This window comes from Notolepis coatsorum, assembly GCF_963971535.1.
Source record: "Notolepis coatsorum genome assembly, contig: SUPER_7_unloc_1, whole genome shotgun sequence".
In the NCBI taxonomy this organism is placed as follows: Eukaryota; Metazoa; Chordata; class Actinopteri; order Aulopiformes; family Paralepididae; genus Notolepis; species Notolepis coatsorum.
Window position 1 is genome coordinate 1123113 of NW_028174880.1, and position 23363 is coordinate 1146475.

General features: G+C 41.9%; 1 protein-coding gene across 3 annotated transcripts in view; it reads left to right on the top strand.

The window, feature by feature from the left end:
• The first annotated feature begins 1491 nt into the window (after positions 1-1491).
• LOC311232718 (interferon-induced very large GTPase 1-like) overlaps positions 1492-23363 on the top strand; it is a 78712-nt gene continuing 56840 nt past the window's right edge. For 2 of the 3 annotated variants that reach the window (XM_084338292.1, XM_084338294.1), the window contains exons 1-4: positions 1931-2061; positions 11395-11574; positions 14169-14243; positions 14364-14408. In XM_084338292.1, the coding sequence (XP_084194418.1) occupies positions 2028-2061; positions 11395-11574; positions 14169-14243; positions 14364-14408 (334 nt within the window). In that variant the 5' untranslated portion in view covers positions 1931-2027. Of the gene's footprint in view, positions 1535-1930; positions 2062-11394; positions 11575-14168; positions 14244-14363; positions 14409-23363 lie in introns of those variants that run through there. The other variant, XM_084338293.1, reaches the window with a different exon arrangement.

Below are 23363 nucleotides of genomic sequence, written 5' to 3' on the forward strand. Positions count from 1 at the left end.
TGTCGAACCAAGGCGGGATCTCATGCGCATGCGCGGGCACCTCGCGCGAGCACGCCGGCGCACGCACGTGTAAGCAGGTCGCGTGTAGCTGTTCCGCAACAGTAAGTGACTTCCGGGGTAGGCCTGATTGGCCCCGACAGGCACGTGACGCGCACCCCAAGGCACTTACTGTTGCGGAACCGGTACGCGTGTAGCTTTATGCCAAGCAAGCAGTGCAAAAATTTACCGTAGTGGCATGCAGTAATGCGCCTTTCATTTTCCGCCGCCCAGCGCCCAGGTCGCGCGGAAATAGGCTGTCTATTGCCATTCTCTTTGACAAACTCTAACCTTAACCAGCTCCTTAACAACGCCTAAACTTAACCGTTCTAACCTTAACCAACTCCGAAACAATGCCTAACCTTAACCTTAACCTTAACCATGCCTAACCTTAACCATAGAAATTATATTGCCATTCTCTTTGACAAACTCTAACCTTAACCAGCTCCTTAACAGCGCCTAAACTTAACCGTTCTAACCTTAACCAACTCCGAAACAATGCCTAACCTTAACCTTAACCGAAAGAATACACGTTAAAAAAAAATCACGTTAAAAAATATTTTTGATGGGATTCGAACTCGCCAGCAAACAAGCCATAGGATCCACAGCCATGTGTCCTTGCCAATTGAGCTATTGCTAGATACTGAATAAGGGGCGGTGACTTATATATATTGAGCTCCGCTCGTGTCGGATCTCATGCGCATGCGCGGGCACCTCGCGCGAGCACGCCGGCGCACGCACGCACCTGAGCGAGCACGCCGCCGCCGGTGCACGCACGGTAGCATTTGTCTGAAAAGAAGGGCGCTTTACCGCACTAGCGTGCGGTGACGAATGCGGAAGCATTTTTGCACTGCTTGCTTGGCATTAACGTACAGGCAACCGGCACACGCGTCCTGAGTTTGCCGCGTCACGTGCCTGTCGGGGCCAATCAGGCCTACCCGGAAGTCACTTACTGTTGCGGAACCGGTACACGACATTGATTATTATTATTATTATTGGGGTTTGAAATGTCACCAAATCCTGTTTATTATTTTATTAAGGGTTGAAATGTTATTAAATCCTGTTTACAAATGTTTAATGCTTACAATTGTTTATTATTTCTTTATACCAAAGGCACTTTTATTTGAATGTAACTTGGGAAGTTCACGTTCGAGAGTGTAGCACTTCCGGGGTCAATTATTAGCGCGATGATAGAAGCAACCTCTTCCGGTTTGGGGATTCAGTTGCAACAACTATTCAACCTGGGAGGTACGTTTGATTATTGTAGCGCGCAGCACTTTTATGTATTACACTGTTGTATATATATTTTGTATGTGAATTGAATGTTAACAGATGATAATGACTCGATAGTGTTGTAATGAATGGTGTGGTTATGTTATATGCACAATTGGTATTTCACCGTGGTAATATCGTCAATTTATTGTTCTCTGTCACCAGACTTGACGAGATATATTTGTGACGCTGTTCTTGTGGTATTTCGACCACCCATTTGATACAGGTATGTGTGCCTTAGAGTTCGGTCTATTGTGTAATTTGTCATTCACGTTTCATCAGGGTGTCCGCGGATCCTTAAAAAGTCTTAAATTTGTTTATCAATAATTAAGGCCTTAGTTTGTCTTAAAATGTCTTAAATCCATTTTCAGAGGTCTTAAAAATGCCATAGACAAAGACATAGATTTAATAATAAATCGCTATCTGACTGAATAGTTTGGTTTGTTTAGACAAAGAAATAAAATAAGTCGGAGCGATTCGATTGAGCCTATTTTGAAATCGCCTTTCACGCAAAATGAAATGTGGCTCGGCTCTACCCGTAGTGTTTTTAGCTGTGCTATCTGAGAACAGCGCGCGTGTGTGTGGTCAAAATGCCGGGAGGCTGCCGTTTTAATGAGCTCTGGCTCGAAAATATCAAATATAAGTCATGGTTGAAAAGCGGAGAACATCCTCGAGTAGCCGTCTGCAAAATATGCAGAAAGGACTTGAAGATTTTTACGATGGGGGAGAGTGCACTTTCGAGCCACATGCAAGGTGAGCTAATGGATCATATTATTAACGTGTCTCAGCCTGGCTCGACACTACAAGTGCTCCACACCGGTCTCCGTAAATGTTAGTTTTAAAAATACCACTTCAATAATCGAAATAGTCAAGTAACAGGCAGAATACACTATTGGAATTACAAACTTGTGTTTACCGGACTCTGTTTTCACCGCAGTGTTTTGAAATACGCAGCATGTAGCAAAGCCTTAACGTTAGGCGAATCAACGTTAGCTAATTTCCTTTCATGTATTTCAAAACACGAAAACTTGTTGTGTATTGAAATGGTATTTTATTTTTATAACGGAACATTTACGGAGACTGGCGTGGAACTGGTGTGGAGCAGTTGTAGGTTGGAACGCAGTAACGTACTGTATATGTGTATGTCATAAATGTTATGATGAATTGAAAATGGGGGACCCTGATGTAAACAAGACGAAAGTCTTTCTCTGGTCTGCATCCCCTTATTATTGTGTGTATTGAGCTGTACTGTATTGTACCCATTCTGAAATCTGTTAAATAAAGTATTCATTCAACCAAACCACAAAAACAAAACAACTGGATGAATGAGAACTTTATTTAACAGATTGCAGAATGTGTACAATACAGTACATACACACAATAATAAGGGGATGCAGACCAGAGAAAGACGTTTGTCTTGTTTACATCAGGGTCCCCCATTTTCAATTCATATAGACATTACTGATGAATTGAAAATGGGGGACCCTGATGTAAACAAGACGAAAGTCTTTCTCTGGTCTGCATCCCCTTAACAATTGTGTGTATTGAGCTGTACTGTATTGTACCCATTCTGCAATCTGTTAATAAAGTTTTCAATCAATCAATCAAAAACATACACAACATAGAATAGATAGAATAGAAATACTTTTATTATCCCGTGGGAAATTTGACACTGCAAATCGCTCAACATTTAAACATTTAGACAGGACAGGTCACTAATTAGAATAATAACACAAATCAATCAAGTTGCCTGGGATAAGAGTAGAGTAAAATAGAATAAAAATGAAATAAAATATACAGAAATAAATACAGTAAAAACATACATGACATCATGACATTTATGGCATAGGGACATGCATGACATACAGGTATATACTGTAGTACTGTTACATTTGTGACATACGATATGCAAATAATATACAGTACTGTTACCCAGAGATCCTAACAGAAAATATTATATATATATGATGGGGATGAGACTGTACATTAGGGGGGGGGGGGGGGGGTTGGACATTTACGGTGGCCAGTTTCGAATTGTAGCCTCCCGTAGGTGCTCTTAAAGAGCGGTTTTGAATGTGGGCAGGGGTAAAGTGGGTTTTAGGAGTGAGGTTAAGCAGTAGTCTGACCAGTTTGTTTTGTGATGTTTGTAATCTTGTTTTTAGTACCTTTGAGGTGCTTTGGTACCATGAGGTGTAGCCAGGCATAGTCGTAGTACCCTTGAATGAGTGTACTGAGAGTACCCATGATTTTTTGCCATTTTGTTATCGTGAAATTGGTATTAAATTTAATTCTGAGTGGCATTAAAAAGTCTTAAAAAAGCCTTAAATCTGACTGGGCTAAACCTGCAGATACCCCTGTTCATGCATTGCTAATGGTTTTGATATGTTAAATTACTATGTGAGATGTGGTTAAGCCATGCGGTACATGTAATGGGTTTTGATATTCTCGAGTTGCAACAACTATTCACTTAGCCTAGGTACAAGCCGCGCCGCTTCCTTTGCAGCTGGCTTTGGATTAGCTTAGCCTTTAGCTGCTCGGCGTTGTCGGATTTTAATACACCATCGTAGCGGTGGTGATGTTTCAGGTGACTTATTAGGTTGGATGTGTTATAGCTTGTTGCCCCTTTTCCCTCCTCGTGGAACTTCTGCATTTGTTACAAATAGCAAGCGAACTGTTTTCCTCTGAAACTTAACGTACACACGCTCGCCATGGACGGTCGCAAATCTCTGAGCTCCAGCAAGAACTCCAGCAACAACTACAATCAACACGGAAAACCAACAAGGTTTTTCATACATTTCATCATCTTCCTACTATGGATTACAGATTACTTTAATTCATCAAGAAAGCCGAACCAAACGGATAAAAGAGAAATCGGAAGAGAAAGCGGTAGTCACAATGACTTTTACCTCCTCGACGGCTCGGAGCAGAAACATCTGGCCATCGGAACCGCAGCTATCCACGGGTTCCTAACGGCAAATCCGGAGCGGAAGAAAATGCCCCCAGCAGGTAAACTAGATCGAAGGACGATAATCATCCTTTATCTACTCCTTGCGGGAGATATTAAATTAAACCCGGGGCCCGACTACACGACTACAACAGAAAGTGATGAATCAGAGGCTCCCACAAATAGTGACGGCTACCGTCGCGATCAACAATAATAACAACAACATCCCTTTCAACGACACCAACATCCTAACAACCGGCGTCGGGTGCATACATTCCACCCGTCACCGGAGCAGTGATGACTGCCGTCGCGATCAACAACGACAACAACATCCTTCTCAACAACAACAACAACATTGTCAACCCCGGACCCAGCCAAGTCAGGACCCCCGTCAGGACGCGAACCCAGACGCGACGACTGGGTCTGGCACTACAGGATGCAACGATGGCTTCGGATGCCTACTTTCCACCCGAGGCCGGAGCAATCAACACGCACGGCGCCGCCGCAAAGGAACACACGGGAGGACGAGACGTCTCCACAGCAGGGAGCCGGCGGGATGGAATCAACACAGCCCCTGGATCATGCCCCCTCCCCACGGAATTCCACCACCAGGCGACGCCAGCAGATGAACAGGACAAAGAATCTCACACCCCCCCCCCCCCACACACGGTCCAAATAATAACAACACAGCCCCCCCTCCCGTCGCGGGACACCCACCTTGATCAAAGGATCCCCCACCCCCCCTCCTTTCACCAGCAGAGGACAAAGGATCATCCCCACCCCCCCTCCTAACATCAATGAACACAGGACCCCATCCCCCCCTCTACCGCCACAAGATCAACCACACGGACTAGGATCCCCCACCCCCCCTCCGGACATCACAGAGCCCCCCCCCCCCCTTCCCACAGAAGAAGAATCCTACCTTGATCTCAATGATATAGACGACACAGCAGATAAAAACGGACTACATATCTTTCATCTCAATGTAAATAGCCTCAGGCACAAACTGCAGAAATAAGAAATCATTTCAGTAGCGGAAAGGTAAACATACTATGTTTCTCAGAAACCAAACTGGACCCATCAGTAACAGACCCGGAAATTGAATTAGAGAACTATTCTTTAGTCCGCAATGACAGGAACAGGCATGGAGGAGGTGTCTGTATGTACATCCATCAAGACACCAAATTTATTAACCGTACAGACCTAGATCATGAGGCTATTGAAACTGTTTTTGTAGAAATTCTATTTGAAAGGGCTAAATCTGTTCTAGTCGGCACAATTTACAGACCGCCAGACCAAAATGGCTTTTATGACGTGTTGGATGAGTGCTTAGCTGGAGTTGAGGATACAGAAATGATTCTTATTGGGGACTGGAACACGGATATGCAACAAAAAGATGCACCCGTCTTCAAATCCTACAATAGGTTTTGTGATCTGCACGGCCTCAGCCAACTAATCACACAACCCACACGTGTGTGTGAGTCAACTCAGACTACCATTGACCTCATCCTGACCTCTGACAAGTCCAAGATCGCCAATAAAGGGGTTATAGCATGCGGGTTAAGTGATCATTATATGATATTCTGTACCCGCAAAAAGCTAAAACAAAAGGCTGGCTGTCACAAAACAGTCACATCTAGAGACCTAAAAACCTACTCTAGCGAGGCCTTTAACCTTGAACTGGAGGGTCTGGACTGGTCAGATGAGCTCAATGGTACACTGGTTGAAGAAACATGGCTTGGCTTCAAAACCAAATTTTCAACGATACTAAACAACATGGCCCCCCTAAGAACCACCAGGGTAAAAAATCGCGCTGAGCCGTGGATGCACGCTGAAATACTGACCGCTATGAAAACCAGAGACAAAAAATGCTCTGAGTTTCGTAAAAGTCAGTCAAAGCTTAACATAAGCACGAGCAGTGAACTCCAAGCCCACGTGACTGAACTCAAACTGCAAAGAAACAGACTAAGAAATGATGTAAACTCCATGATCAAAACAGCAAAGAAAAAATTCATCAATGACAAAACCGAGGAAAACAAAAACAAACCGCGTGAACTTTGGAAATTACTCAATAACCAACTAGGCTGCAGTAAAAAACTTAAAACCAGATTCTCAAACATAAACATAAAGATGGACAACACGCTCATCACAGAAAAGCTGGATGTAGCCAATTACTTAAATAGTTTCTTCACAAACATAGCCACAACACTGGTAAACAAACTACCCTCCCACTCAGGGCATTATGGGGTAGAACACATAGTAGCTTACTACAAAAACCTAGGGGTCCACAAAGACGACTTCAAACTGGAAATGGTAACAACAGATGAGGTACTCAAAAAACTGAGCGCCCTCCAACCTAACAAGGCCACTGGCCATGACAACATCCCCTCCAAATTCCTCAGAGACTCAGCAGCCGCCATCACCCCAGTCATCACACACATAATAAACCTCTCTATAAAACAGGGACACGTCCCCAAGGACTTCAAAATTGCGAGAGTGACCCCTCTGCACAAAAAAGGCAGTAAATTAGACCCAGGCAACTACCGCCCTGTTTCTATCCTTACCTCCATCTCGAAAGTCATGGAAAAAATTGTATACGAACAGGTCGAAAAATACCTTGCGGAAAAAAATCTAATCTACGAATTCCAATCTGGCTTCAGAACATCCCACTCCACTGACACATGCCTTCTCTATTTAAACGACCACATCAAACAAGAGGTGGACGCGGGCAAATACTGCGGCATGGTCATGCTGGACCTACAAAAGGCCTTCGACACTGTCAATCACACCATTCTGTTTGACAAGCTAAAAGCAATTGGTTTTGATAGTCTATCAGTGAGCTGGATGCAATCCTACCTGGAGGGGAGAGAGCAGATGGTGGAGGTAAACGGTACCCTATCCCCCCCCCTCACAGTAAACTGTGGTGTTCCACAAGGAAGCATACTAGGTCCGCTACTGTTCCTAATTTATGCAAATGACATGTCGTCAGCTTGTGACTGCAACTTGTTCCTGTTTGCGGACGACTCAGCCCTGCTGGTCTCTGACAAGAACAAATTACAGGTTGAAAAAACCCTCAGCTCAGAACTAAGCAAAATCTGCATATGGCTCGCTGATAACAAACTATCATTACACATGGGCAAAACAGAGTCCATTCTCTTCGGTTCAAATAACAAACTCAGCAAGACCGACGGCTTCTCAGTTACAGTGGGTGACAATATTGTCACAAGGAAAGAAGATATTACCTACCTGGGTTCCATCCTAGAGGCAAATCTTTCCTGTGACAAAATGGCATCCAATGTAATAAAAAAAGTCAACCAACGAACTCGTTTCTTGTACCGGATCTCCTCACTGGTAAACAAGAATACCCTGAAGACTCTAGCAGGAGCACTCATTCAAGGGTACTACGACTATGCTTGCACCTCATGGTACCAAAGCACCTCAAAGGCGCTAAAAACAAAATTACAAACATCTCAAAACAAACTGGTCAGACTACTGCTTGACCTTACTCCTAGAACCCACCTCACCCCTGCCCACTTTGACAACCTAGGATGGCTTAGAGTAGACGACAGAGTACAGCAACTTGCAATGGGCCTGGTCTACAAGATACACTACACGACCAAGGTACCCATGTACATGACTAAATACTTCCCAAAGGTCAGTGAATACCACGATCACAACACCAGAGGGAGCTCCACAAATCATGTTAAACCCAGATTCGGCTCAAACAAGGGACTAAACACGTTTCGCAATTATGCCACATCAATGTGGAACGCCCTACCCAAAGCTGTAAAGGAATGTGAATCACTACCCACTTTCAAAAACACTCTCAAAAAACACCTAAGGGAGACTGCAACTCGAAACTGGCCCCTGTAAATGTCCGAACACAACCCCCGCCAACACCCCCCCCCCCCCACCCACTCCTACCCCCCCCCCCCCCCCCCCCCCCCAACCACCTCCAATGTACAGTCCCACCCCCACCTACCCAATCCAATGTACAGTTTCTACGCCTAATGTATATACTCTTTTCTTTCTGGACTCTTTTTGTATCACAAATACAGTACTGTAATTGCAAATCTGGTATGTCATAAATGTATAGATGTAGCAGTACTGTCTCTGTATGTCATATATGTTACGATGAATTGGAAATGGGGGACCCTGGTGGAAACAAGACGAAAGTCTTTCTCTGGTCTGCATCCCCTTAACAATTGTATGTATTGAGCTGTACTGCACTGTACCCATTCTGCAATCTGTTAATAAAGTTTTCATTCATTCATTCATTCATGGTGTACTGTAGTGTATCTTGTAGACCAGGCCCATTGCAAGTTGCTGTACGCTGTCGTCTACTCTAAGCCATCCTAGGATGTCAAAGTGGGCAGGGGTGAGGTGGGTTCTAGGAGTAAGGTCAAGCAGTAGTCTGACCAGTTTGTTTTGTGATGTTTGTAATCTTGTTTTTAGTGCCTTTGAGGTGCTTTGGTTTCGATTGATTGACTGAAAATTGTATTAACAGATTGCAGAATGGGTACAATACAGTACAGCTCAATACAAACAATTGTTAAGGGGATGCAGACCAGAGAAAGACTTTTGTCTTGTTTACATCAGGGTCCCCCATTTTCAATTCATCATAACATACATGACATACAGTTAATACTTCATGTATCCTTAATCCCTAGGCCAGTGGTTCTCAAACTTTTTACACCAAGTACCACCTGAGAACGTAGCTGGCTCTCCAAGTACCACCATATGACCGACGTTAAAAACAGTCTATTCAGCTATGCACAGTTCACGCAGGCAAATGTATTCCTAATACCATTATTTATTGTTAACTTTTGTCAGACACAGCCACAATGTACAAAGGGATAGCACTAGAATTAGCAAACGCTTCCACACAACTCGTACAATGCAAGGGGCATTGAGAACATAATAACTAACATTCTAACTAACAAGTGAGAAAATTAAGAACAACTGTATTTCAGCAAATGTACTTAATTCTCTCCCTCTCTCTCTCACACACACAGCAAGCAATTCGTCCTTCATCCCCCACCAGGAATAATTTTATTACAAAGACTTAATTTCCTGCATTCTGGTGCAGGAGTTTTTGAAATTGTACCCTTTAAATTCCAGTGTTGGTGATGGGCATCACAAATTATTGTAAAAAAAATAAAACATATTCAATACATTTTCGAATTGTAACCATTTAAATGCCTGTTTGTGTGATGGCATCACAAATTATTGTTAAAAAAACACACAAAAAGTAAAATATTTTCAATATATCAAATGCAAAGTAAATTTTTCTGGGGGGGATTATTACAGGCTAGGCATGTGTCAATGATTAACAACAACACAGATTTTGATGGATTTTTTTTAATGTCAGAAAAGTGGGAGTACTTCATTTGGTATCTGACATTACAAAAAATCTAAAAATAAAAATGGTTATGATCAGGGCTGAAGTTGAATAAAAGATGTATGACTGTTTAGACTGCATTACTCTCTGTCACAGTGATCTCCTGCATGGTTGTTCCCCACTTAGGTTATCTAACTATCGCGCCGCCGCAACTAGAAACACTGGCCTGGCCGCCTGAATACTTTAGACAACAAATGTTTGTTTCCGCGTCTCTGATTGGCCAGGTCATGTGACATGTACACCCAATCATGGGACCGCAAGTTTCTACACTGGTTAAGCTTAGGCGCTCTTTCGAAGTTGGTTAAGGTTAGAGTTTGTCTTAGAGCATGGCGATAGAACACCTGCCCTGATTCCAAACTCTAACCTTAACCAACTGCGAAAGAGTCGCCTAAGCTTAACCAGTGATAAACTAGGCGTTAGGTAGTTTGCAGGCTGTTAGACCCGGAAATAGGCGCCGAACTTGCTGTCCCACGATTGGCGCACATGACCTGGCCAATCAGAGCGCAAAACTCTAACGCGGAAACAAACATTTGTTGTCGAAAGTATAGACGCGGCAGGGCGGCTACGTGGTGCAGTGGGCAAGGCGCTCACCACGAATACTGGAGACTGGGCTCGAACAGGTACGCCTCCCTGTTCGAGCCCAGCGCTCCACATTGCTTTCAGTTTAGCTGGTCGTCCGCACTAATACACATTGGCAGTATTAGGGGGAGGGAAACTGATGGGTGGCGATCGGGCGTTGTGGACAGCGACTCCTACAGGTCGGTTGGTGCGCCTGCGCAGTAGAATCAGGAAGCGACGGGGGCGGGGCCCCTCCAAAGCCCAGACCCCTGACGCTGAAAGATCGAGCCGCGCAGGTGGAAAGATGCGACTGCTGTTACCTCAAGTATCGGAGGGGACTCGTGCTATGTATGACTTAGTCCACATTGCAGCCGGCTTGTGGGAGGCAAGAAACAGCGTTCAAAGAGAGGGGAGGGTTGAATTGGATGATACGAAAATTGGGATGGGAGAAAAATAGAAAATGGGAGAAAAAAGTGGATCAAAAAAAGAAAGTCACCATACAGCACATAAAGTCACCATACAGCACATAAGTACAGTACATTGAAAAGACGTTTGGGATCCAACCAGAGTGCAAATGTAACAGTAAAGTGCAATAGTAATGTACAAGTGATTTAAACTGGGTATACAATATATAAATGAGTACTACTGAGTAATAGTACTAATCAGATGTATGTACAGACTTGTAGTATTAATATGTACAGTGTTACAGACACTATGGTAGTAAGTCATACTGGCCAGCAGCGTAACTAGTAGAGTAGGTAAGGGATATGTATAGTATCCACTATTTAGAAAAAAAAGGGTTATACAGTATGTAGGCATGTACAGACTGTAGTGTATTGAGCTATGCGGGTACCCGTACTGGGAGTAACCCGGATGTGGGACGAGAGACGGCATTCTGTATATGCATGAAGCTGGAGAAGAGACATTAAATGAGGGAGTCGATGTTAGACTAAATCTGGTCGTCCTGTCAAGTCATTTCATAACACAAGACAAACATCACACAGACAGTGGATAGATATATATACCATAAGAATAAATTATACATTATTGTACATGCTATCATACAGAGTTATGGGTTATCCTCTAAAATCCCTTCAGTGTAGCAACAAGGCTTTGGTTTGGAGGAAGGAGTAGTTTTATTTACTGATTAAATGTGTTTTCTTTATGCTGCTTTCCTCCCCAGCTTCAGAGCAGCAGAGGGGACAGGTGTTGTGTGACGTCTGTTCGGACGGTGGCGTTGAGAAGGAAGCAGTGAAGACCTGTCAGACCTGCAGCTCCTCCTACTGTGAGAGACACCTGAAGAGACACAAGACGTCCCCAGACCTTCAGGGACACATTCTGCAGGAGCCCACTGCAGGACAGCGTAAGTGGAAAAGACACAGTTTGTCATTTCTACCGTTCATTCTTCAGAAGTAGCTTTAGCTGCATTGTTGTTTTTTCCCCATCTGCTGTTTCAGCAAAGACTCATCATCTACCCTATCTACTGTAGTACTGTGTAGCTATATTATGTACCAATTGATCTATATGTACTGTGTAGCTACAGTATGTACTAATATATCTATATGTACTGTGTAGCTACAGTATGTACTAATATATCTATATGTACTGTGTAGCTACAGTATGTACTAATATATCTATATGTACTGTGTAGCTACAGTATGTACTAATATATCTAATACTAAAAAATGCGGAAGAATAAAGGGTTAGAATAATATCATAGGTTACAATTAGGGATGTCCGATATTATCGGCCGATATTGGCAACTCTACGGCGATGCTGATATCGCGGGCGCGATAGAATGACGTCAATTGTTTGACGTGGTCTGCCTGGGAATTGTAGTCTTTTTCCAAGTTTTTTTTTACATAGGAAGTTACTCTAGACCGGAAGTTACACGCTACTTTTTATTTGGTGTTGATAAAACAATAAATAACTGAACCAGGATCATTTCAATTCGATGCTAAATAAACTTGTATGCATGCGTAAAATGTGCCAGATTTAATTTTACAGGCGTTGCATTTGTATCAATATCTTGGCCATTTCTTGTGCTACAATCAAACGGAAAAAACTGGACGGAAGTGCCGATTGATTGATTGATTGAAAACTTTATTAACAGATTGCAGAATGGGTACAATACAGTACAGCTCAATACACACAATTGTTAAGGGGATGCAGACCAGAGAAAGACTTTCGTCTTGTTTACATCAGGGTCCCCCATTTTCAATTCATCAGGACATATATGACATACATGACATACAGATAGTCAGTACTGCTACATCTATACATTTATGACATACCAGATTTGCAAATACAGTACTGTTTGTGATACAGAAGGAGTCAAGAAAAGGGAGTATATACATTTGACGTAGAAACTGTACATTGGAGGAGGTTGGGTGGGGGGGGTTGGGTTGGGTACATTGGGATATTGACAACCATACTGGGTAATTTACATTGGAGGTGGGGGGGGGGGGGGGGGGGCACACTGTATACAGGGTGTCCGCGGGACCTTAAAAAGTCTTAAAAAGTCTTAAATTCAACTATCAACTATTAAGGCCTTAATTTGTCTTAAAATGTCTTAAATCCGACTTTCGGAGGTCTTAAAAACATGCCATGTCATCTTATGTTTCATTGTGAAATCTGGGGGTTAACTATTATTAACGGGAGATAAAGTCAGGCTTTTTTTTTCTCTTTCACGCAAACGGTACGCAGTGGGGCGGAACCAATTTATGGTCCTTAATGTGTGTCGCCGTCGGGAGCTATTTCAGAACACCGGAGCATAGGTAACACGTTATTCAAGCCGTAGCGATAACGCTGACGTTTAGTTTCGTTTAATTGATTTGTATTTATTTGCACTCGTTAATTTAACATGGGAAAGTGCAAATTTAATGAGAACTGGCTCGAAAACCCTCTGTTTGCACCGTGGTTGGTCCCAGTGAAAGTACGAGGCCTGCTGCAAACTCCGCAAAAAGGATTTTAAACTGGGAACGATGGGAATAAAAGCAGTCGAGTCACACATGCACAGCGCTAAGCATGTTACATCTGCAAAAACCCGCCTGCAGACAACTTCAATATCAAATTTCTTTTCGACGCCGTCCACATCAACTGCTCAGGGACAGGTAGGTCTACCACCAATTACATCTGCACCTGTCCGGGTAACGTTCGGCTCCACGCCAACCCTTGAAGCTGAGGTACTGTGGGTTCTAAATACGGTCGCAAAGCATCAGTCCTACAATGGAAATGAGGGACTAGGAGAGGTGTTTCAAGCGATGTTCCCTGACTCTGTTAGGATCTATGCGTAACAGTACTGTATATTTGCATATCATGTATGTCACAAATGTAACGGTAATATATACCTGTATGTCATGTATATCCCTATGCCATAAATGTCATGTATGTTGTGCATGTCATAAATGTCACTATGAATTGAAAATGGGGGACCCTGATGTAAACAAGACAAACGTCTTTCTCTGGTCTGCATCCCCTTATTATTGTGTGTATTGAGCTGTACTGTATTGTACCCATTCTGAAATCTGTTAAATAAAGTATTCATTCAACCAAACCACAAAAACAAAACAACTGGATGAATGAAAACTTTATTTAACAGATTGCAGAATGTGTACAATACAGTACAGCTCAATACACACAATAATAAGGGGATGCAGACCAGAGAAAGACGTTTGTCTTGTTTACATCAGGGTCCCCCATTTTCAATTCATATTGACATACACAACATAGAATAGATAGAATAGAAATACTTTTATTATCCCGTGGGAAATTTGACACTGCAAATCGCTCAACATTTAAACATTTAGACAGGACAGGTCACAAATTAGAATAATAACACAAATCAATCAAGTTGCCTAGGATAAGAGTAGAGTAAAATAGAATAAAAATGAAATAAAATATACAGAAATAAATACAGTAAAAACATACATGACATAGTACTGTTCTGTTACCCAGAGAGCAAGGAGCAGAAGAACTGCCTTCAACCAGTTCAGTGCAGGCGAGACATGGAAGGATGGCTAACCAAGACAGGTGAGAGACTTATTATTATTATTATTATTATTATTATTATTATTATTAGTGCTTTTGTTTAGTTATAACTCTGTTCATAAAAGTTGAAAATAATGTATTTTTACATGTCATTGTCTACAGCAATGATTTGCCTGGGACATCCAGGTCAAGAAATGACCCAGACAGGTGAGAGACTTATTATGGATGTTTATTGCTTTTTTATTATTACTAGGTTTGCAGACTTTGTACGCAATATATACAGAATGGAATATTCCCCATTGCAATGTTTAGTGCAACATGTTTATTCGTGTTGATACACAGGGTCTCCATGGTATAGATCAGGTGTCAGCAACCTTTTTGACATGGAGTGCCTGTTTGAAATATAGTTGTAACTAGTGTGCCTCAACAATATTCCATGCATCGTAAAAAAAAATCTCATAATCAGGTATTCTTAATGATAATTTTTACATTATTACATCATTATTGTTATTGTTATTATTAACAATATCATTATGGTGGTTGTATCAACCCTAAATCTGAGTTGGGGCGGGGGTGCAATGCAGACAAACAGTTCTGCTTTACTGAGCTCCGTTATCTGGGGGCTGTAGTTGGTCACTTTAAGCTGCTCACCGGAGCATCTTTTAATCCAGCTGTTTGCTGTTCTCTGATATTTTCTGACATTTCGTTGATGCGTCGCTCGACACTTCGAGCTGACATGGGGATATCTTTTATCCTTGATTTGATTGTCTCTTTGTTTGGCAAGCCTTCAAACAAAACATCTGAGCTACAGAGAAAAGCCTCCTTGATATCAGTGAATGGCTTTCCACATTTCGCAATGAACTATGCGATAGCTTGCTTCAGTTGCATGGTTTTTAGCAGTCGTGAACACTTTGAGGGTGCTGGCTTGCTTTCCATACCTGGCCACGGCACGTTTAATCGATTCTGCCTTATCCGCCTGATCTTTGAAACTTTTTTGATGCTTCGTCTCAAAATGGCGTTTCACACCTGACGTTCTGCAAACTACATTTTCTAAACATAAAGTACACACAGCACGGTCCTTCTGACACACAAACCCGTAGTCGTCTGTCCACGAGGGCTGGAATGCCCGAATTTCCTTTGCTTTAACTTTCTTAGCGGGGGTTGCCATCATGAAAGACGGCACATACAGAATGCAACCGCAGCACTGTGTGATTACCTGGGAACTGCGCGCGGGCGCGGGAGGCCAGCTGACTGCTGACAGCTGAGCACCATGGGAACAGCTGTATAGCTGTCATAGGGGTGTGCAAAACAGTCGACTTACAAAAAAGAACCTGTGGGAGGATTTCAACAAGATAAATGCGAGAACAGTGCAAAATATTTCACTATAATATTTCAAAAAAAATAATATTATAATAAAAAAAATATTAAAAAAAATTATAATTCTTTTAATGCTGCCCCCTGTGCCAATGAAAATGCCCCCGCGTGCCTATGCAGGCACGCGTGCCTATGGTTGCCTACCCCTGCTCTAGAGGTTCAAATTCATGAACTCATATCAAGGCAAGAAGGACATGAACCCACATGAAAAGCTATTCGATTAGATTAAAATGTATTGTCATCATGCAGCACAAGTACAGTACATTGAAAAGACGTTTGGCATCCAACCAGAGTGCAAATGTAACAGTAAAGTGCAATAGTAATGCACAAGTGATTTAAACTGGGTATACAATATATAAATGAGTACTACTGACAGTACTGAGTAATAGTACTAATCAGATTTATGTACAGACTTGTAGTATTAATATGTACAGTGTTACAGGTATAAAGACACTATGGTAGTAAGTCATACTGGCCAGCAGCATAACTAGTACGAGTAGGTAAGGGATATGTACAGATATAGATATAGTATCCACTATCTATAGATGTGTAAAAAGGGTTATATGTAGGCATGTACAGACAGATATGGATAGATATATATACCGTAAGAATAAATTGTACATTATTGTACATGCTATCATACAGAGTTATGGGTTATCATCTAAAATCCCTTCAGTGTAGCAACAAGGCTTTGGTTTGGAGGAAGGAGTAGTTTTATTTACTGATTAAATGTGTTTTCTTTATGCTGCTTGGATCAACACACAGCTGCTGAAGAAATGTAAGGATTTGACATGTTTGATAATTTTACTCATCAAATTTTTTTATTGTTTTGACAGAACAATGGTGGACCGTATAAAGAGCAGCTACACACATGATCATTTTGGTGGCATGTTGCTGCGCTAGTGCTTGATAATAGGCTTGTTTGAGATGACTGATTGCTCACCGTGAAAATAGCAACACGTTCTCATCAGAAAACGTAAATAAAGTACTAATTTACCACAGGAAAAAAGGTACATGTACATTATGTTATAACCATAAGTAATAAAATAAGTATCGTCAAAAGTCCATAACAAACAACTCGACCAGGAGTCGAACAAACAATGATTATGATCACGGGCGAGTTCTCTCACCACTAGTAGACACCCACGCTGATACAAACACAGCAATACTATGATGAAGATTCATTTGAACCTTCAACGGTTATGCTTAAGATAGAAAATTAGTGTAAAGGTTATGGTTCATTTAAGGTAATAGTGTGGTTATGTTTTTGAATTTTTTATTTTATTCGATTTTATTAGGAAAAAGTATCATACAGGGCTCGAAATAAACTTTTTTACTTGGTAGCACTGGTGCTCCCAACTTCAAAAGGTTTGGAGCACCAGCAAACATTTTGGAGCACCAGCAAAGATTTAGGACCACCCACCAAAATGTAAGGAGCACCAACAATATATATGTAATCAGGGCCTGGAATTAACTTTTTGACTCACCGGCCAGTGGTAGATGGGGAAAATCTACCCGCCAAGTATATTTCTTACCGGCCCAAGAAAAAACACATTTTTGTGTCACATATATATATCAAATGTAAAGACTAACTCAAAAGATAACACACATATACTGTACATATGACACATATAACGATATATAATAATAATAATAATAATAATAATAATTAATAATGCAGGACCTCTTTAGGGGTCTTTATTCGGCATGCAACGAACTGGACATGCAATGGGAGCGGCACACACACACTGGGATACACACACACACACACACACACATGCATTGTCTTTTTCTCAGTCGCCGATGCGATTGAGTCTCTGCACTTGACCATCCCGTCTATGTGTACATGTAAGTAAGTACCGATAACTTAATATAACGTTCAGAAACAGCAGCAGTCTTTCAAGTGTATTTAAAGGTATGTGCTTGTTTGTCAGCTATATGTACAGAGATCAGTACAGTACAGGTAGTGCAGGAATACTTGCATGATTGACGGCCTTTATGGTGGTTGTATTCCATTGGATGTCCTTTTCTGTACAGTTGCACATTGCTGTACTCCACCCAGTAGGTATGGGAGTTTTCCGTTATTTGTCATGTTTTCAAACTCTTTGGGTGTTTGCAATTCATGGGAAGTATCTAATATCTTGGTACAGTGGGCAGGTTGTTAGAAAGTGTAGCTCTGACATGGCTGTTAGCCTAGCCACAGAGGGTCTTGAGGAGAGGCGCCGATGTAATCCGGGATACAGAGATGCAGCCAATGTGACAATGGCTCTGTTCATGGTCACGAATGGATTCCAGCTTCATTGATTTACTACCGATGACAAACGTGTTGTTTCTGTTTTTCCTTTTGACATACTTGCGGCACACAGAACAACTCATCACTACAGCCCAGCGTCATACTGTAGCCAGTCTCTTGAAACACCGCTATCTCCAAACTACCACTCCTCTCGAAACTTTCTTTTGTTAGGTGGTCTCGCTCTCGCTGCCGCGGTGGGTTTTCTTTTTAGCGGTCGGCTTACTCCTTCCATAGTTCCACATATTTGTAACCCATTTAACGTCATAGCAGCTAACGCTAGCTCCTTACAGTGCAAGCAGGCGCCACGGGCAGTCAAGACAGAAGAGTAGCGGATGTGACGTCGGTAAACAAGCCACAAATTAGGCCTGTCGTAAGACCAAAACACACTGCAGTTTTAATTATTTTACATTACTATTTTGTTACCCGCCACATGGCGGACAGACCACGAAAGGGAGTGATTGAAGGCTAATCTTAACCAATCTAAAATCAGCATTAAAGGTAAGAACGTCAAGCTCACGTTTGATTGGTTAGAATGGTCACTGTCAACTCACAAGGCACATACTGAGTGTACAAACTAGCGAATGTACAGAGAAAGGGACGTTCGGGGAGGGGGGGAGGAGGTCGCACCAGAACAATTATTTGCACTCGCACAAATGCTCCCAATTATTATCTTAGTCTGACATAATCGTAATAGTCTTGTTGTGATTTGTTCTTTTGAACCTGATAAGGGCTCCGTCTCTACTCCTGATGGACTCCAATATCTCCTGAGTAATTTAGTTTGGCAGTGTTCTGCTTTACCCCAATGTGTTTAATTGGAGCCAGTAAATCCAGCACTGATAGAAATGTCTCTTTAAAGAGATTCCATGCCTCATCTACGTCTTTACTGCTCAGTATGTCCATCCAATTTATCTCACTCAGTGATTCAATGAAGTGGTCTTTTGAATAGTGTTTCATTGTCCTTGTTTTTACATAATCCCTTTGAGCGTGGGGAGCTTTAGTGCGTTTGCGGGTACAATATGACCATATGCTCACTGAGGCCATAGGCTAACACTCCTGACTGGCTAATCTTCTCTGAATCAGATACCACGATCAGATCTAAAGTTGTTCTACTGCTGACACAAATACGCGTTGGTTCTTTTATCAGTTAGGATTAGGGTTAAGTTATAGTTAGTTTAAGGTAACAGTGTGGTTAGGGTTAAGGTTAGTTTAAGGTAACAGTGTGGTTAAGGTTAGTTTAAGGTAACAGTGTGGTTAGGGTTATGGTTAGTTTACAGTGACAGTGTGGTTAAGGTTAGGGTTTGGGTGAGGCTATCAGAAAAGTGTGTCTCTGTAGTCTTGAGGTAAAGGCATGCGAGTGTCCAGGGTTCATCTTAGTTTCCCATTGTTCATCTTAGTCTGAAGCCTAGTAAGCCTGATATCTCCCTTAGTCTGAAGCCTAGTAAGACTAATATCTCCCTTAGTCTGAAGCCTAGTAAGCCTGATATCTCCCTTAGTCTGAAGCCTAGTAATCCTGATATCTCCCTTAGTCTGAAGCCTAGTAAGCCTGATATCTCCCTTAGTCTGAAGCCTAGTAAGCCTGATATCTCCCTTAGTCTGAAGCCTAGTAATCCTGATATCTCCCTTAGTCTGAAGCCTAGTAAGACTAATATCTCCCTTAGTCTGAAGCCTAATCCTGATATCTCCCTTAGTCTGAAGCCTAGTAAGACTAGTATATCCCTTAGTCTGAAGCCTAGTAAGCCTGATATCTCCCTTAGTCTGAAGCCTAGTAAGACTAATATCTCCCTTAGTCTGAAGCCTAGTAAGCCTGATATCTCCCTTAGTCTGAAGCCTAGTAAGCCTGATATCTCCCTTAGTCTGAAGCCTAGTAATCCTGATATCTCCCTTAGTCTGAAGCCTAGTAAGACTAATATCTCCCTTAGTCTGAAGCCTAATCCTGATATCTCCCTTAGTCTGAAGCCTAGTAAGACTAATATATCCCTTAGTCTGAAGCCTAGTAAGCCTGATATCTCCCTTAGTCTGAAGCCTAGTAAGACTAATATCTCCCTTAGTCTGAAGCCTAGTAAGCCTGATATCTCCCTTAGTCTGAAGCCTAGTAAGACTAATATCTCCCTTGGTCTGAAGCCTAATCCTGATATCTCCCTTAGTCTGAAGCCTAGTAAGACTAATATCTCCCTTAGTCTGAAGCCTAGTAAGCCTGATATCTCCCTTAGTCTGAAGCCTAGTAAGACTAATATCTCCCATTAGTCTGAAGCCTAGTAAGCCTGATGGCTCCCTTAGTCTGAAGCCTAGTAAGACTAATATCTCCCTTAGTCTGAAGCCTAGTAAGCCTAATATCTCCCTTAGTCTGAAGCCTAGTAAGACTAATATCTCCCTTAGTCTGAAGCCTAGTAAGACTAATATCTCCCTTAGTCTGAAGCCTAGTAAGCCTGATATCTCCCTAGTCTGAAGCCTAGTAAGCCTGATATCTCCCTTAGTCTGAAGCCTAGTAAGACTAATATCTCCCTTAGTCTGAAGCCTAGTAAGACTAATATCTCCCTTAGTCTGAAGCCTAGTAAGACTAATATCTCCCTTGGTCTGAAGCCTAATCCTGATATCTCCCTTAGTCTGAAGCCTAGTAAGACAAATATCTCCCTTAGTCTGAAGCCTAGTAAGACTAATATCTCCCTTAGTCTGAAGCCTAGTAAGACTAATATCTCCCTTAGTCTGAAGCCTAATCCTGATATCTCCCTTAGTCTGAAGCCTAGTAAGACTAATATCTCCCTTAGTCTGAAGCCTAGTAAGACTAATATCTCCCTTAGTCTGAAGCCTAGTAAGACTAATATCTCCCTTAGTCTGAAACCTAATCCTGATATCTCCCAGATACCGAGATGGCACACCATGTACCTGTTTATTGCACTGTTTTATTGGATTCTATTAATATGTTGTACCACTGTATTTTTATTGGATTCTATTATATGTTGTACCACTGTATTGCACATCGTCGCGGGCAAGACCAGCCGCATTTCATTGTATACCTGTATGCCGTGACAATTAAAACTCTTGAATCTTGAATCTTGAATCCCTTAGTCTGAAGCCTAGTAAGACTAATATCTCCCTTAGTCTGAAGCCTAGTAAGACTAATATCTCCCTTAGTCTGAAGCCTAGTAAGCCTAATATTTCCCTTAGTCTGAAGCCTAGTAAGACTAATATCTCTGGTTAATAACATCTGGTTGATGTGCGGTTTCCCATGTGGGGGACCAGGTTCAGATCCATGTTGTTACACACAGACCCACAGCAACGCACATAGCACACACATCCACACGCACACACTCACTTTAAACAGACACACTGTAGCACCCACTCCACACACTTTATAGCACACACCCACTTTAAACAAACACACTGTAGCACCCACTCCCCACACTTTATATTTATTGATGAAGGATTGCACTACAACTCGTACACCTTACTGTAAATTGTACCTGAATTGTACCTCATCCCATTTCTGCTTTGCACTATATAGTACTGTACATTAGTACACTGCATAGTATTGTATATTATATGGTAACTCAGAACATTGTACATATGTCTATACCGAACACTGTGACCTCATTTTCTTCTTCTAAATTACATGCTATACTATGTTATTTGATACTATCTTGTCTAGCACAGTCTCTGGAGCGTAACAGTAAGAAGCATTTTGTATGAAAGTATTCTGTACTTCTGTATGACAACTATTAAAGAAACTTGAAACTAAAGAAACTTGAAACATCTGTATGAAGTGTAATATTTCTATCTGATTTAACAGGATTAAAAAAGTAGAGTTTTAGTCACCAAACATGTGTGTGAGCTTGTAAACTTGTGTGGATGAAAACACACAGAGACTCAAACACTGGATGCTTCACACACACACGCACGCACGCACGCACGCACACGCACACGCAAAGAGACTCTCACACCGGATGCTTCACACACACACACACACACACACACACACACACACGCAAAGAGACTCACACCGGAAGCTACGCACGCACGCACGCACGCACGCACGCAAAGAGACTCTCACACCGGAAGCTACCCACATAGACACACCAGATGCTTCACACACACACACACACACACAGACACACACACACTTTGTTACACACACACACACACACACACGCACACGCAAAGAGACTCTCACACCAGAAGCTACCCACATAGACACACCAGATGCTTCACACACACACACACACACACACACACACAGACACACACACACACTTTGTTACACACACACACACTTTGTTACATGTCTGGCTGTGTGACGTCAACTTGTCAGCATGAAATAACCGCACCAGGATAGCTTAGCAAGTAGATAATCAGACGTTGTCGCTTTTGGAATTTACTCCACACCCATTTATTATTAAAAACATTGAATCAGGGCTATGAAATTACAATGCCTGGTCATACAGCATTCATTCAATGTACATAATCAACAAATAGTTTTCACAGACACAAGCCACATCGTTGAGAAGCATCCAGCTGCACAGCCGGAGAGCAAGGCTCCCAGGGCCGCGCTTTGGGGGCCGCGCTGTGAGGTCCGCGCTGTGGTTGGAGTATTGCAGCTTGGTCTCTGTGCACGAGACTGTGAGGAACGTGCGAAAACAATCGAAAGTAAGTAACGTTAGTGCATAACTAACACTTTAATAACTAAAAAGGAATATTAATATAGGAGAATTTGACAACCAAATTAACTATGATGGCGCAAGGGATTGAGATATAATAATTATTGTGTCTAATGGCACTGACTTCAACGACCGTAGCCTAAGTATTAACCTGCAAAACTAATCGTTAGTCCAACATTAGTTTAACGTTCTGTTATATTTCAATTGCCTTACTTACTTACTGCCTAAATATATGGTAAGGGTATACTCTTGCTATACAGTATGTGGATATGATAAGTAAATGTATGATAAGATATGATGAAGTAAATAAGGAATGGTGAATATTACATGTATGTGTATACTGGATATTAACAGCAGTATTATAGGCATACAGCAGTATTGTACAGCAGTATTGTACAGCCAGCAATATTATACATTATTATACATGACTATTCTATGCAAGTAGGCTATGTCTAAGCTATTTTACAGTATTATACACAACCTATGTGCAATATGCATAAGACTATGAGCTATATGTGGGTATGTCAGGTTGTCTTGTGGTCAAAGTTATGTATGTGGAATCATATAAGAATGTTCAATTTGACCAATTAGGCCCTTTCTTTTTCTAGATGCATATCACCATTAAAAATGGTGAATCTTGATGCACCACATGCTGCCAGCACTTTCATTGCCCTTTCTGCAATACATCCTTATTCAAACGAACAAGGTTGAGAGGTCCATTTTAAGCAGGCAGTTTCCTATGAAGGTAAAGTTGGCCAACATTCTCTGGGAAATGCAAATGGGTTTACAGTAGAGACCATTAGAGAAATTAATCAAAACTAACCCTTCTGTGATGTCTGTGGC